The sequence below is a fragment of the Ictalurus punctatus genome, chromosome 10 (assembly GCF_001660625.3).
Source record: "Ictalurus punctatus breed USDA103 chromosome 10, Coco_2.0, whole genome shotgun sequence".
Classification (NCBI taxonomy): Eukaryota; Metazoa; Chordata; class Actinopteri; order Siluriformes; family Ictaluridae; genus Ictalurus; species Ictalurus punctatus.
The window spans coordinates 3,069,591-3,087,040 of record NC_030425.2 but is presented as its reverse complement, the minus strand read 5'-3'; the positions used below and the strand labels follow the sequence as shown (position 1 = coordinate 3,087,040).

Below are 17,450 nucleotides of genomic sequence, written 5' to 3'. Positions count from 1 at the left end.
GCTTTTAGGTTGCAGGCAGCTAAAAACTTTTGAACAGAAAAGCTCTACCATGAACTGTAATAGCTAAGGCTATTCTACAGAGGACAGAATAATCTGCTTTTAATGAGACTGGAACAAGTTGGTTTAGCCAGTCCCTTTTTTCAATCAATGCTTGAGACATGGAAGACAGATTTCAAGGTGCAAAAATCTGTGGAAACCTCTGGAGAGTGGGTAAGGGAAGAAACACTGCTCCATATCACACTAATCCAAAAAAGGATGCTGCCTTTGGCAAACATACAAACATGTGTCGAAGGAAAGGTTGAACATAACGTGGTTTTTGCTATGGACAGCAGTGGGTGGAAATCTGCTGAAGCCATTAGGGAGGCAACAGTAATACAGTCCTCCAGAGTAGCATCAAAGCTACTGGAAGAGATCTGGATGGTTCTGCATAGAACTTGCAGATTGGAAAAATTGATACAGAGGGAATGTGTGCAAATATGGGCAGTGATAGTCGAACCTCTTCTTGTAAAAGTTCTTCTGTGTTGTATGAGGAACAGGAAGCCTCCTTAGGAAAAGAAAACAACTGATCAACAGTGGAGGATTATTCACAGGGCAATAGCTAAAAACAGACATGTGGTGCACCTAATTCCAGCAGTTACAGGACAGCGTTGGATTTGTGGCCAGTCGGAAATCGGAAAACATTTGGTTGCTTACTAGTTCCTTTTGTTTTTTTTAAATAGATGCTTCTTTGGGTTTGGGGAAGTGTTTTCTAACAGAACATTTATTGAAGGTGGGTGCACATTTATAGCATTTGGCCTTATCCAGAGCAACTTATGTTTATCTCATTTATACAACTGAGCAGTTGAGGGTTCCTTATTACCTTTTAATTCCTTAGAAAAATATATAGCACTTTTCTAGACACTCAAAGTGCTTTAGATTATATGTAGGGTTAAGGGCCTTGCCCAAGGGCCCAGCAGTGGCAGCTTGGTAGTGCTGGGATTTAAACTCATGACCATCCAATCAGTAGCCCAACATCTTAACCACTGAGCTTCCACTGAAATATTAAAGCTAGGAAAATATAGTTTGCAGTTTGGAGGGGAAAACATAGTGTTCCAAATGAGCAATTTGGAAAACAAGAAAGAACCAGGGTCTTTGGTTGCATTGGTCCAAAAATGATGCCGATTGCCCTGATAGCTGGAATATATGCATGTTACAGGCTGGTGAGTAATGTAGAAGGTGTTTGTGATGTGTGGGGCGTGGGGAGGTTCTGTGTCCCATTGATAAAGATGAACATTTAGTTTTTAATTTCTGAACGATGAAAAGGCTACAATTTACTGAATTGTAACTATTATTGGGTAAAATAAAGAAGAAAGATGTGTGTTAAATCTTAAATCTCTTTGTCTGTTTCTCTGCTTCTCTCTCTCTCTCTCTCTCTCTCTCTCTCTCTCTCTCTCTAGTGAACAATCTGGAGCAGGCTCTGTGCTGTGCTCTGACTTACCTGCTGTTCCATGAAGAAGAGGAGTTCATGACTGAAAATGTGGAGTACTACACTGAAATGCTGGGACATGGGGGACAGCCTCGCCAGGTGAGTTATGAACGAAACCATTATTGATATTAAAATTCACAATTGAGGTATTTAGACAATTGAATTGTTTGGATGTTACGTTTAAAGCTGTTTTATTTAAATTTCTAGTTATATTTTTGAATCTACAGTATAAATATGCAGTTTCTTTTTCCATAAGCACAGCTGCCAGATTGCTTAAGGTTGGTTAAGTCTTGTGTTCACCATACCTATTCAGCAAACCCACGAATAATATTTATAATAGAAAATAAAGCCTCACACACAATACTGTATGCATTATATATACAGTGGGGGAAATAAGTATTGAACACATCAATATTTTTTTCAGTAAATATATTTCCAATGAGGTTATTCACATGAAATTTTCACCAGACATCAGTATTAACTCAAGAAATCTGGAAATATAAAGAATTCACAACATTAAAGTACATAAATAAAGTTATGTGTAATAAATTGCAATGTCATGGGAAAAAAGTATTGAACACGCTAAGAAAAAGCAGTTCTCCAAGGCAAGGAACCAGCTGAAATCCATAAGTAGTTAGAAAGTAATTATACCTCTGATCTGCGCAAGTTAATATCAGCTGGGTTAGTAAATTGATGGTCTAAAAAAAGGCTTTTCGTTACCAAGGTGTCACACAAGAAACATCTCATGATGGGTAAAAGCAAAGAGCTCTCCCAAGATCTCCGCAATCCTGTTGTTGAGAAACATATCGATGTAATCGGATACAACTGTATTTCAAAACTTCTGAATCCTCCAGTAAGCACCATTGGGGTCATTATTCAATACTTATTTCCCCCACTGTATACTGTATAGCCAAATACTACATGTGGACACTTGAGAATTAAAAGTGTAGGCCTTTATGTAGGCCTTTGTTTGTTTTGTGGGCACAAAGTTGAAAGCATATAATAGTCTAGAATGTCTTTGTCTGCTGTAGCATTACAATTTCTCTTCACTGGAACTAAGGGACCAAGCCCAAACCTGTTTCAGCATGACAGTGCACACAAAGCGAACTCCATGAAGACATGGTTTGACAAGGTTGTAGTGGAAGACCTTGAGTGTCCTGCACAGAGCCCTGACCTCAACCCTACTGAATACCTTTGGGATGAATTGGAATGACGACTGCATGCCATGCCCCGCCTGACCTCACTATTGCTCCGGTAGCTGAATAGTCAAATCCCCACAGCCATGCTTCAAAATCTAGTAGAAAGACTTCCCAGAAGACTGAAGGTTATTGTTGGGACAGTAAATGGGGACTAAATCTGGAATGGGATGTCCAAAAAGCACATATAAGTTTGTTTGCAGGTGTCCACAAATGTTTGGTCATATAGTGTAGAGAAGCTCATGAAGGCTTCTTACTTTCTGCCTAATCAGACCAGAGTAAATGGTATGTTAAGTTTTTAGCTTATTATGTGGCTACTTTTTTCATTCATTCGCAGTGTTTCCAGTTCCTAGGATCACAAATTAAGCATGCTTCATTTCCAGCAGCAGTTTTTCACTCAGTTCTACAGAGGCCTGCCAAATATCCATGGATTTCCGAAAATGTTGAAATGTCACAGAGCTCTTGTTTCATGGCTGTTGTGAAAGAGTAAAACCGTTCCAAAAAATACAAATGCTACCATCTGTTTTCTGTTCATAACTTAGCTCTCACTGCCAGCCGAGTATTCAAAACTACACATAATTTCACTACAGAATATTTACAAAGCATTAGGCTTTGCTTCAGCGGTTCTTTTCAGGCTAGTCCTGAAGGAGATGGGACGTTATGCTCGGGTATGGGGCTCATTTTTAGACTAAAATAGACGTCTGTATTACATGTATGTAATATGGAGGTTCTTGCATTTTCTCACTAATGGTGCCCGGTTGTGGTATTTTACTACAGTACTACAATTGTATTTAGATCATATTTTAATGGTCTGTGAAAGAGGGACATTGTCACTAAGCTCATCTTTTCCGTACTGTGGACTGCTTGGTTGAGAATAATGCAGCATTGTAAAACTTTCCTCCTCCTTGTCTGTAGGATGCTGTGCACTATTTGAAGAGACACAAGAAAGAGTTGGAACTACTCCTCATCGGCAGTAATAATTTGGGTGTGCCCTACGTAGAGGAGGTGAGAATTTAATTTGGACTGTTTAATTACATATATCTTTGTGTGTGTGTGTGTGTGTGTGTGTGTGTGTGTATGTGTGTGTGTGTGCGCACACTTGTCCATGTATGTTCCTACTAGTGATCATGTCCAGCACTCATCTCTTCAGTCTGTATAGGCCGCAACACCATTTATTTCAGCAAAAAAGAAAGCACTGAAAGACAAACTATTTGGACATCTTTTCCATATTTCAAGTTTTTGGAGGCCTCAAAAACACAATATTCATATTTGCAGCACAAGCAACTCTAACTCAGCTTCACTGAATCAATTAAAGCCATTTTTTTCCCACTTGTGATTTCAGTAGTCTATATCATATTACTTTTCACACTGTGTGAGATGATCCCAAAAAACAAAGCTGCGTAAAATGTACAACAGAGTTTGTGATCATGTGTCTTTCATGTCACATTATACACTGGTCCTACAACAGTAGTCATGCAATTAAAGAAAATTTCTATGTTCTACTTACATCATTAATCGGCGTGATGTGGAAATCAGAAATCATGCAGAAAACAGGCTCACATAAACATAAAAATTTTTCAAAGGGTGCTTGAGGTAATAAGAAAGTTAACATTAGTTTTAGTTTTGTTTACATTTCATCATCGCCACTGTTTGTAGCTGCGCTGTGAGTTTGGCATCCTCCTGTGCTGTCGTCCAATGTGTGGCTTTTAGACAAGCGGTGTAGCAGTGTTCATACTCTGAGATCCATCCATTTTCCATAGTACTTACCTTACACTGGAGCGTATCCCAGGGAATTCAGAGCATAAGGCGGGGGACACCCTGGATGGGATGCCAACTCATTGCAGGACACAATCACACACTACAGACATTTTGGAAGTGCCAGTCAGCCTACAAGACTCGTCAACTCATATCTCAACTTACAACTAAAGAATTCTGAGACCCCATAATCAGGCTGAAAATTATCCAGTGTAAACCTGGCTTTACCTCATCAGATTAATGATAATTGTAGTCTGCTGAAAGCTTTACTTTTATTGGCTCATTGCTGCATACATCAGGGCGTGTTTTATGTGAATTAGGGGTGTATATAAGGGAAATTTAGGGCATGCAATATACATATAGGTAATGGTAAGTAAGGACTAGTGATCAGGAACTTGGGTCCATATAGCTGAAACTGATTCATTAGTTGCAGTCAGATCAACGTTTGCTTTGTTGTCATTTTCTGTTTCATGCATAACTATTATGTATTTCATTCTGTGTGCTCATATCTGTGCAACGTTGATGATTAAAGGATGATTAATGGTAACAGGTGCTTATAAATTAGAAATCATTTATTTCTATGATGCATGCATAGTTGTTTGAAATACATGTCCTCGTCTGATTATTTTTCTGTTTTCTTTTAAGAACTACTGGAGCAGCTCTGGTGGAAGAGATGATGAACATCGGTATTTCACTCTGTTTATTAGTTCCAGCTGAACACTGTCGATATTAGTATTCAAACGGCATGAGTCCGTGGCTCATATTTTCTCATTTTTCCTCAGGATCCCCTCCGGAACAGACGGGTGGATGGAGTATGTGCCCATATCTAAGAAAAAGAACAGCTCATTGGTCATGATGCAGCAGCTACAAGAGGGTAGGTTGATGTAGTGCAGTGTTTGAAGTAGCCAACACTGCAGAAGATTTTTTTAAGCTAGCAGGAGGACACACATACATTAACATCGGAATATATTAACAGAATAACAGCTCAATATACCTGATTAAACAAGGAAAATTACAATGATCAATTCTATTGCTGCTTGGCTCTTTCTGACACCTACATATATGTATGTTATGACAAAATAAGTGACCCAATATCCATTAGCATTGAAACTGCATTCAAAATAAGGTTCAGCTGGACTAGACACAATCAGGCCTGATTACTGCAAACCCTGTTCAATCAAATTGACACTTAAATAGAATTTTTTCTACAGCATGCAGTTAGTTAAAAGGTCTTACTCAGTAACACACTATGTCAAAGTTGAAAGAAATTCCAGAAATCATGAGGAAGAAGGTGATTGAAATACATCAGTTACAAATATACAATACAAGGGTTACAGAGCTATTTCAAAGGCTCTGGGACGCCAAAGAACCACATTTTCCTCCAAACGGAAAAACCTAGCACAGTAGTGACCCATCCCAGAAGTGGCCGACCTTCCAAAATTATTTTCCACTTTATTACACATAACTTTATTTATGTTTAATGTTGTGAAGTCTTACATTTTCCGGATTTCTTGAGTTAATATTGAGTTAATATTAACATGAAAATTTCATGCGAATAGCCTCATTGGAAATATATTTACTGAAAAAAATGTTGACACGTCCGATACTTATTTCCCCCGCTGTAGGAGGCTCTTTGTTGTATGACAGTATTCGACTGGTGAAGAACTCAGTTGCTCTAAACGGAACACAGAGGGTTCTCTTTGATGATGTGATTTCTGAAGATGAGTGTTCTGACCTGAGGCATCTGGCACATGTATGTCCTTGATCTCACACACACACACACACATGGCTTTGACTTGTGTGTTCACAACTGTATTAGTATGTGTTGTAATCTTCAGGTTCCCCAAAAAATGTAGATGAGCCTGTCGACATTTGAACATAGAATGACTGACGGTTGCATAGGTGTTTTGAACTTTCCAATATTAACGGACACCCTAGAAACACTACCTAACCCCCCATCTCACATTAGTAAGCTCTCATATGGCACCTTAAGGACCCATGTCCTTAATTAACTTAACATTTTCACACTCTACAAAACAAAGCTGAAAAAAATCCGATTTGATCAATACATCGATCCATATCACCGGATCGTTACACCCGTACTAACCATACTGACTTGTCTACTGCTTCCCGCTTGCAGAAGGCATTAAAATTGCCCTTAACCTGGTTAAAATATGGCTTCAATCTCACAGTTGTTTCTGTTACGCCTACAAATTTCAGAGACACACATTTTTTAATCCATTGTCATTCATTCTGCCCCTATTGACAGTATTAAACAGTTAAAAAAAAAAAAAGAAAGACTGGCTGTAAACAAGCCACAAGAGGATATCCATGCTTTCTGTGAGTATCATGATACCAGAGGAGATATTTGCAATAATTATTGTTTTATATTTTATCTCCAATGTTAGATTACGACAAGTACTGGAGATGGTTACAGAGGAAAGGTGTCCCCTCACACACCAAATGAAAAATTTGAAGGGACAACTGTGCTCAAAACTTTGAAGGTGATTTTGTTTTCTATTCTGGTAAGGTAACTGATATGTGAGTGATGAGTGTGTAGTGGGGCTCTGCTTTATCTGCCCCATGGATGATCCGCCACTGGTTACGACTAAAAACGAAAGTGGTCAGGAGTAAAAACTTTAAAATTATTCTTATAATTAGTCAAAATTATTCAAGTACATATGATGGATCATGTCATGTGCTTTATATTTGAACAGGTTCATTGTGTTCATAAATCAATTTGTATTGGCTGCGGAAACTAGAACTGCTGCTTTATGCAAAATTCGGTATCTCTAATTTTGGAACTGTTGTGGTTTACAGTATGGTTATGAAGGCCGTGTTCCTTTAAGAAGTGCTCGTCTCTTCTACGACGTCAGCGAGAAGGCCAGGAAGATAATCGAGTCCTATTTCATGCTGAATTCCACTCTACATTTCTCATACACACATCTAGTGTGCAGGACGGCTGTCCCAGGTGTGTGTTGCACTAAATCACTTTCGCTGAGAATCCAGTATAAACGTTGTAATTAGAAATACAAAACTTCCAGGTTCAATAACGTAGTGCTGAAACATGCAATAATAGACAATGTAAAAAAAATAAAACCAGCCATGGCATCAGTGTATTATGTGGAATTATGCTTGGAATTCCCAGTAGGGAACTGGTGCAACATCTGCCTTGCCAGAGTTCTCTGACAAGCCTAATGTCATTAACAAAATGGTAGTCAGTGGGAAAAAGATTTTCCTTGGCCTCATTTTCTACTTGAAAAAACTTGATTTTACATGATATGTGACTGATAAATATTTATGGGCAAAGATGAACAAAGCCGTTACCTTATACATCGCTTCTTTTCACTAGTTACACAGAAATAATTCATGTAGATCTTCTTTATATGTTTATCAATTTCTGAGACTAGAAATACAAGTATGGCCTTATTCTGGCCATCCAGGTTTTTCTGAACACTGGAATGTGTTTGTGTCCGGTATTGTTAAACTTCACAACTTGAAACATTTTTGACTAATCTTCAGTAATGCACCTTTAAGCTCATTTGACTGTTTTTACTAGAATACTGACCCTTACCTAAGTTAACTGTCCTAACTGTCTTTTTTTCACATTAGATCAGCAGGAGCACAGGAATGACCTTAGCCACCCGATCCACGCTGATAACTGTCTTCTAGACCCCGAAGCCAGTGAATGCTGGAAAGAGCCTCCTGCTTACACATACAGAGACTATAGGTAGGAACTGATTTGATAGTTGGATGGGATTGGTTTACTGCATTTCATAGTAATGGTTAGTAAGAGTCAATCAAAACAACAGGACTACTCTTAAACATGTTTCATCACTAATCACTGGAGTTTCATTACTTCTAAAATAATAATAATCTTGTATTCAAGATGTCTGCATTCATTTCCTTTTATAACTTATATAGAGAAATTCTCTTTGTCTCATAGTGCCCTTCTTTACCTCAATGGGGATTTTGAAGGTGGTGATTTCATATTTACTAAAATGGATGCCAAAACTATCACGGTATGAAAGTTATGAAACCTTTACTTGGTTTACATAACCGAAGTATTTTTTTTTCTGTTTGTAATAATATTTTCTGCTTCAGGCTTCAGTGAAGCCGAGGTGTGGGCGGATGGTGGGTTTCTCCTCAGGTGGTGAGAACCCACATGGTGTGCGTGCAGTCACAAGAGGGCAGCGTTGCGCTGTGGCGATCTGGTTCACCCTTGATCCCCTCTATAGAGAGCTAGTGAGTATTGCCATCACGTGATGGAAATGATGGAATCACCACACTTAGAGGATGTTCACCTGGCATTTTTTACTTTGTAGCAAATAAACAAGTCACAGATATGACACAAAACAATTTTTGTTTAATAGCTGAACATTTCGGCTTCATAAAACATACAAATTAAATGAATTTATTTTAATTAATAGCATATCTTTTTCCAAATAAAGTAGAGGAAAAAAATATGGAATTTTTATAATTTGCATTTCTAAACCAAATACCTGCACAAATCTAAAAATGCTAATTAGTCTGCAGTTTAAAGAGAGTGCTTACAGACCTTAACAAGCTGTTGGACTTGGCTAATTGAAAGGAAACAACAAGAGAGTTGTCAGGTTTGTGTTGATTTTAATGTATGTTTTGGATCATTGTCCTGCTGGAAGATTCAACCATGGCCCATTTGAAGCTTTCTGGCAGAGGTAGTCAGGTCTTCATTTAAAAGCTGTTGATATTTGATGGAGTCCATGAGGCCATGTATCCTAACAACATGTCCAGGTCCTCTGGCAGAAAAACAGTCCCAAAACATTAAAGAGCAACCACCATATTTAACCGTGGGCATGAGGTACTTTTCCATACGGCTACCTCTCTGTGTGCACCAAAACCACCTCTGGTGTTTATTACCAAAAATCTCTATTTTGTTTTCATCTGACCATAGAACCCGATCCCATTTGAAGGTCCAGTAGTGTCGGCACACTGAAGACGCTCGAGTTTGTTTTTGTATGAGAGTAGAGGCTTTTTTCTTGAAACCCTTTCAAACAGCTTGTGGTGATGTAGGAGACTTCAGATTGTAGTTTTGAAGACTTTCTGACCCCAAGACACAACTAACTTCTGCAGTTCTCCAGCTGTGATTTTTTGACCACTTGAACCATCATCTTCACAGTGCGTTGAGACGATATAGACACACATTCTATTCCATAACATTTCCAGTTGACTGGAACTTCTTAATTATTGCCCTGATGGTGGAAATGGGCATTTTCAATACTTGTGCTATTTTCTTATAGACACGTCCCATTTTGTGAAGCTCAACAACCTTTTGCTGCACATCACAGCTATATTCCTTGGTCTTACCCATTGTTATGAATGACTAAGGGAATTTGGCGTGCATTACCTCATATTTATACCCCTGTGGAACAGGAAGTCATGGTTGAACAATTTCCTGTTCCTAGTCACCCAGGTGTATTAAAAAATGTAAATATCAGTGGGAATATACTTCAAATATATTTTTCTCATATGAATTGATAGGGGTGCCAATAATTGTTGCACACATATTTAACAAAGCTTTTTTTTATTATTATTAAGCTGTGTTGTGTTTGCAATTGTTTGATTGATATTCATGATACCAGACTATTTTGTCAATTTTTTTAACAAAAGATCAAAAGGTTAAACAATAAAGACAAATTTTCACAGCCTTCTCTACTCATATTTACCAATATTAGTGGAGGGCACTGTACACATAGAAAAGCCAAAAGACCTTTTTTTTCACCTAAACAGAAGAAAACAAGGTTACAGTGGGCTAAAGAGAAGCAGTCATGGAGTGTGGAGGATCGGATGAAAGTGATATTTGGTGATGAATCACGAATCTGCATTGCCCAAGGAGATGATGCTGGAACTTTTGTGTGGTGTCGTTCTAATGAAACATATAAAGATGACCGCCTGAAGAAAACAATCAAATTTCCCCACTCATTTATGATATGGAGTTGCATGTCAGGTAAAGGAGCACAGGAGACCTCAACAGTCAATGCACAGTTGTACGTTAAAATTTTAGACTCTTTTCATTCCATCGATAGAATATAGGTTTGATAATGGATGATAATGCATCTCGCCACAGAGCAATTAGTGTTAAAGCTTTTCTTCAGGGAAAGGCATATCAACTCAATGACAAGGCAAACAGTCCGGATCCCAATCCGATTGAAAATTTATGGTGGAAATTTTAAAAATTGGTCCATGACAAGGCTCCATCCTGCAAAGCTGATCAGTCAACCGCTAATCGAGAAAGTTGGATCCAGTTTGATGGAGTATTTTTCATTAGTGAAGTCCATGCTTCAAAAAAAAGCCAAAGGAGGAGCAGCAAAGTACTAATTGTGATTTCTTTTGTTGATGATTCCATATTTTTTTCCTCTATTTGATTTGGAAAAAAAACAGCATCGATTAAAATAAATTCATTTAATTTGTTTGAAGTATGTTTTACGAAGCCAGACTCTTCAGTTATTAAACAAAAATTGTTTTGTGTCATATCGGTGATTTGTTCATTTGCTACAAGGTAAAAAAAAAAAAAAACACCAGGTGAACATTCTCTAAGTGTGGTGATTCCATCATTTTTGCCAGGGGTAGTAAGTCAAGACACATCAGATTGTGCTCGGGTTTTCTGTGTGTCTTCATGAACTTCCTTTTGTGTTTTCAAAATCTCATTTTCTTTAGGAGAGGCTTCAAGCTGACGAAGTGATTCAAGCTCTCGAAAACCAGCACCAGTGGGATCACATCAACCAGAAAGATGAGTTATAGTCCAAGTCAATGAGAGCAAGTCTGAGATTCACAGAAAGCATTTCATATAGAGCAGTTACTATTTATTTTGCCTAATGTTATCAGAACTATTTTATTTTTATACTGTTTATTGTTGCACTGTGTTTCTGTGATTCAGTCCATGAGATTGAGTTGTTGTGCATATCAGGTTACATTTAGGTCATATCTTCCAATATTACCTTTAACATGCTGGTGCATCATGGATCATGCAGAGATACTGTACGAGATAATCTACAGTGTAGATACCTTTTTCGTGGGGTTATTAAAGCAAATGTTCAGGTACATTAAGAGAGAAATTTTATTAGTATTGGTGTGAGGATTTGCAAATGATTTGTTTTTACTGCACATGCCTTACAGCAAAACCTTTTTTTTTCAGTCTGGTAGCACCAATCATTGGAGCACTGTATTTTCTTTTACAGAGTGATATCAAATTATTAAGATGTAGTTTGTTCCTGTTTCAAGGAATTGTCTCTAAATTGTGGCTTATCATGGTTCATGGTTCTGGTTTTCTCTCCAGTTGCCATTTGCACTGTCCTTTAAATATGGCAAAGGAGTTTAGTTTAGACTCACTTGTTCACATTATTTGTGCTAAGGAGCATGGCCACGCACTGATGTGTATTGTGACACATATTTAATTATACCTTAAACTGACACAAGATATTTGTAACAATAATGTATTTTAAATTAAAGATTTAAACACAAGTGAGAGCAGAGTATTTTTGTGATTTTTTTTAAACAAAAGATCAAAAGGTTAAACAATGAAGACAATTTTTCACAGCCTTCTTTTTCTCATATTTACCAAGGGTGCCAATATTAGTGGAGGGCACTGTATGTGGTTTTAAATGAAAATTATCCAGGGACTATGGATTTTAAAAACATTTTTCCCATCTTAAAAATCCATACATAGCTAAAATGATATGAGTTACAGATATGTTTGACATTTTATTTACTTTCTTAAAAATAATTGCCATTAATAGTAGTAATTAAGAATCTCTTTGGCTTTTTACCAGCTGGCAAACATAGTTATAGCAGTTTCCTAAATGTCTGTAATTTAATGACAGAAGAAGGACTACTCTGAAAACAACTGAGGAAAGTGCTACATGATATGGACGCTTAAGATTGGACTGCAGTCATATTGCTTTCTGAATGGCAATTGCATTAAGTTTAACAGAACACAATTAAGATGCAAAATACATAGAACAAAAATATTTTTCCGTTTTGGTTTCTCTATATTCAGTTACGCTACATGATGAACTACAGCATAATTACACTCCCCTCTGATAGTATTGGAACTCTTTTGGCCAATTCTTTTGGTTTTACTGTACACTGAAGAAATTCCGGTTAGAGATCAAAAGGCGTATATGACATGACAGATCAGAATTCTAGCTTTCATTTGCTGATATTTACACATAGATAAGTTAAACAACTTAGAACATTACAACTTGTGTTTGAACCCACCCATTTTTCAAGTGATCAAAAAATATTGGGACTTGTGCCCGACAGGTGTTTCTTGTTGACGAGGTTTGCCCTGGTAAGATTGTTTAAACAATTGTTTTGCTCTGAATGTCTACTCCTGGATTCAGCCCTGGGTTTCACTTCTGAAGACTGGACTTCCAATTAAAAGACTGGATTATTAAAAAGGATAAACCAACATGAAGACCAGAAAGCTGTCTATAAGGAAAAGACCATTTTGAATCTGAAAATGAGGGAAAATCAAATAGCCAACCATCTGGAATTTACTGAAATAGAAAGAAACCACTGGTGTACTGTACTAACAACCGGTATTGAATAGGTCAGCCAAGGAAAATGACAGCAGTTGATAACATAAACATTGTGAGAGCTAACATCACCAACAACCTCCAAAGGGCAGGGGTAAAGCTATCATAATCCACTTTTCAAAGAAGTCTTTGAGAGCAGAAATGTAAAGCCACACCACAAGATGTAAACCATTCATCCGCAGTAAGAATCAGAAGGCCAGACTGGAATTTGCAAACAAATACACAGAGCCTCAAAAGTTCTGGAACTAAGATTAACTTCTACCAAAGTGATGGAAAGGTCAAAGTGAGGTGAAAGAAGGGATCTGTTCATGATCCAAAACATACAAGCTCACTGGTCAAGCATGCTGGAGGTAGTGTCATGGCTTGGGCTTGCATGGCTGCTTCTGGAACAGGCTGACTAATCTTTATTGATGATTTAACTCATGATGGTAGCAGCAGAATTAATTCAGAAGTTTACAGGAACATTTTGTCTGAGAAATGCATCCAAATGAATTAGAGGAACATTACCATGCAGCAAGACAATGATCCGAAACACACTGCCAACTCAACAAAGGATTTATCGGGGGGGAAATGGAAAATTTTAGACTGGCCAAGTCAATCACCAGGGCCCAGTTGTTCAAAAAGTGTCATCTGGATCAAAATCCTATGTTTTGCTATCCAGGATCAAGTAATCGATCTTACTTTTGGATTGGATCACCCTGAACCAGACAAAACCTTTCAAGATGACCAAATCCGGATTACTAGTGCTCTAAATCAGACTACATATCACAGTGTAGGCTACTACTATCATGGCTAGCATGGAGACAGAAAACAGCACAATAAAACAATGCAAACATCCCTGTCCTTATTCAATTTCTTTTAAACAGTCAGACCCCTCATCAGACCCACAACAAATAAATACAAACAAGCAAATACACCTTATTCACAAATACATTGGGAATATTTTGAATACATGTTTTAAATCATCAAAAGTCTAAATGTCCAATAGTTAATGCAATAAGAACGTCCAGAGTCCTTCATGTGTGGAGAGCAGTAAGAGATGCAATTGTTAGAAATGACTTTTGACTGGTTCATCTCTGATGATTGTGTCATTGTAATTAATATACAGTGACAAATGAAATTAAATGTATGATCTTTGTCAGCTGTTTGAGGGATTATTTATGGGGACAAAATCTTTTCTTTTTTACTTTACTGTACTGAAAGGCTTAATTGGTAGCCTAATGTATACTTTATCTGCTTTATCACTGTAACGGTGAAACAAATCAAGTGCAAAATATAAATAAATTTATATACTACATGAAACTAATGTTGGATTATTTGACCAGTTATAAAGTTTTATTACATATTTTTCCTGACATCCTCCCAGAATCCACCCTTTTGCTGGATCAGGATAATCCTGATGTTTTTGGATAGCAGGTATCCCAATCCTACATACTGAATACTGAACAACACATACTGAATATTTGATCCAGATCAAAAGCAAGATTAGATTACGTGATCTAATCTGATTTCAGAATGTGTTTTTTTCTTCTTCTTTTGAACAACCCATTTTCAAGATTAAATCCGATCCGATAGCTGAAATCTGATTAGATTAACTTCCGAAGAACTGGGCCCAGTCCTTAACCCAGATGAGCAACATTTCACCGCCTGTAGAGGAGACTGAAGGGGAAAACCCTCCAAAATTCCGTTAATTTAAGAGGGGGACTGATCTTTTCATGGTTTTTCATTTGAGATTCTGAATGTTTTTTTTGTCCGGCTGCTTGGAAAAGTTTTGGATTAATGCTGAAACACTGACGTCATGTTGAACAGCACTCTTCTGCCCTGTACTGTGTTCTGTCATGTTCGTTAGGTTCATTGGTGTCTGAGAACACACTATTAACATGAGTTTCATGTTTAGCGGTGGGAACCGTGTAGTTTAGTTTCTCAGTTGGCCTTTATGTGGTTGACCTGTTTTTTTACACTGTGTTTCCTGTTGCCAGGCCAGCTGAAACTGATTCTATAGATACAATTTTGTTTCTTAGTCTCAACTCTGTTTAATGTCTTCCCAGTTAATTGTTGTTAAAGTGAATCTGTGAAAGGTTTGTTTTGTTGTTGTTCAAGTGGTATATGGAAATATGGTCAATCATGTTTAAGGTGTTCTGCTATCTAAACACAAACTGTTTGAGTAAAGGAAATGACTGAACAAGTATACTTGAATGCAGATAAAGAGATTTGTTCCCCCTTAGATGTCATTTGACGCACCTTATGCCTACCTCCTGGGCTGCACTAAGAGAATTCTAACTACAAGCAATGACATCTTATTTTAATGCTGTGCGACACTTTGTTAGAGCCAGCACTAACTGACTGATAAATGACCGATCTGGTATGTCTCAAGCTGCAACGCACCATATACTCACTAGTGTGCTGCGTGCTAGCATCAGCTTTTTATGACGCACGCTCTTCTGCTTTTCCAGCGTGGCATCAGAGAAGGCACATGGGTGCATGGTAGAATTCTGGCAACAGTTGCTGATATTAAACATAGCAGATTCCTTGTGTGAGGTGCTTTGAAACCCCTTTCAAGGACTTTGCAAGCTGCAAAATAATATTTTTTATCGACATAGACGTGATTAGCGTTCATCAACATAACACATGAGTATTAAGAAAATCAGCATTATTAAAAAAAAAAACTTTTATAAATGGATGAAAATTTTACTTTGCTAAATTTTGACTTTTCTAAAATATTGATAAACGATCTCCAGTGAGAGCAATGGATGAATAAACGCTACCAATGTTAACTGAGAACATGACTGATTTGGGACCTAAACCAGCTCAGTACATTCTCTTGCAGGCCAGTCATACACTCAAGGCATTCAGTGAGCGATATACTTTGCTCTGTGGTGAGACCGAGTGATTCTCCTCTTCAGTATCCACAGTATCAGCACTATTTACAGTATGTGTGCTGTTTTGGTCTTGTGAGGTGTGCTATCTTGATCACTGGGAATGACATGAATGGTCAAAGGACAAGCTTGATGTAGTGGAGACTACCCATGTGGAGTCACAAGGCTATTGGTAATTGGTAAGCAAATGGGAATACTCCTCTATAACCCAGGGAAACCACTCAGTGGCAGAACCATTGTACTTGTGTAACCTTACTTTTTGTTTAAAAAACAAAAACAAAAACAAAACATGTTTAACAGGATAACCATAAACATTACAGATTATAAAAGTGTGACATTTGGGTGGAAAATTGTTAATATTTATACAAAGATTTTCCCATTCTTATGAAGGGTGCCAATAATTCTGCTTCCCCTAAACAGCAAGTTGCAATGTTCCGACACATTTCCATCATTAACATTTTTAGCAATTAGTGCTACATTAGCTCTTGTGTGGGACCAGACCAGAGAGCATGCAAACTCTGCTTACACAAGGCAGAAATCAAACCTCCAACCCTGAAGGTGAAAGGCAAAGGTGTTAACCACTAAGCCACCCTGCCCAATATTAAAAATGTTGCCTCTGTACACCACCACAACGGATTTGAAATGAAGCAACCTAGATGTGATTGAAATGGAGATGTTTTGAGGCATTTAAAAATTATTTACATTTTTTATTTCAATCCTTAAAGCAATTTTAAAAAGCGGTGGGCCTTAAAACTCTCTAAATTACTGGCGACATGTATGGATGAAATGTAATTTAATCTATGTTATAATTTGCTTTACATGTTTTGGTACTATTTTCATTTTTATTTATTTTATTATAATTTTTTTACAATGCACCGCAAAAACCAGGGAGCTTTGATGCTCATAGAGTGGTGCAGGGATGGCGTCATTTTGTACGCCAAAACCCAGAAACAAGTTAACATTATAGTCCTTCCGGTTCCATCGTCCCGAAGTCAGTGGGTTTTTTGAATGGGATTTTGGTTAAAAAACTGAAATAAGGTCTGTGGTGAACACAAGCTCAAAATATTTTCATGTTTTATTCTACGACATAAAATACATCATTAATGTCCCACACATGAGTTTTTAAAGCGTTACGTGTATTGAAAAAGGCGGTTGCAAGCAAGTTGATAATTGGGACTACAGACGTTGCCGGGGGCATTAAACGTCATCACGCAGAACAGGAAAAACTTTGCAGATAAACTGGTTCAGGTTTGCTGTGCACAATCCCCCCCAAAAAAACGTGGATGAAGATCATCCACAGAGTAAATCCGTATTATGGAAAATGTTTTAAATAAAGTTTGGAGAAGTTGTGGGAAGCTCGCTGATGGTGACGTTGAAGTCGAGTGACCGTGGTGTAGTTTGTTTATAGCGTACGGTTAACTGTTTATTTCTGGTGATTGTATTTAGGCTTCACACTTCATAAACGTGGTGTTCATCTGTGAAAATGATCTTGATGGACGAAACGTGTTAGTGTTGTAAACATTTGTTGGTCACAGAGATTATTTTTTGCGATAATCCAAAAGTCTATGTGAAAATCCTATTG

General features: G+C 37.6%; 1 protein-coding gene across 1 annotated transcript in view; it reads left to right on the top strand.

Annotated features, from left to right (window-relative positions):
- p3h2 (prolyl 3-hydroxylase 2) overlaps positions 1–11,920 on the top strand; it is a 37,389-nt gene extending 25,469 nt beyond the window's left edge. Inside the window, exons 5-15 of the mRNA XM_017477668.3 lie at positions 1,437–1,564; positions 3,577–3,666; positions 5,062–5,102; positions 5,199–5,290; positions 6,042–6,169; positions 6,825–6,920; positions 7,237–7,387; positions 8,029–8,146; positions 8,363–8,438; positions 8,521–8,661; positions 11,113–11,920. Coding sequence (XP_017333157.1) covers positions 1,437–1,564; positions 3,577–3,666; positions 5,062–5,102; positions 5,199–5,290; positions 6,042–6,169; positions 6,825–6,920; positions 7,237–7,387; positions 8,029–8,146; positions 8,363–8,438; positions 8,521–8,661; positions 11,113–11,196 — 1,145 coding nt within the window. The 3' untranslated portion in view covers positions 11,197–11,920. The remainder of the gene's footprint in view (positions 1–1,436; positions 1,565–3,576; positions 3,667–5,061; positions 5,103–5,198; positions 5,291–6,041; positions 6,170–6,824; positions 6,921–7,236; positions 7,388–8,028; positions 8,147–8,362; positions 8,439–8,520; positions 8,662–11,112) is intronic.
- Positions 11,921–17,450: the final 5,530 nt, after the last annotated feature.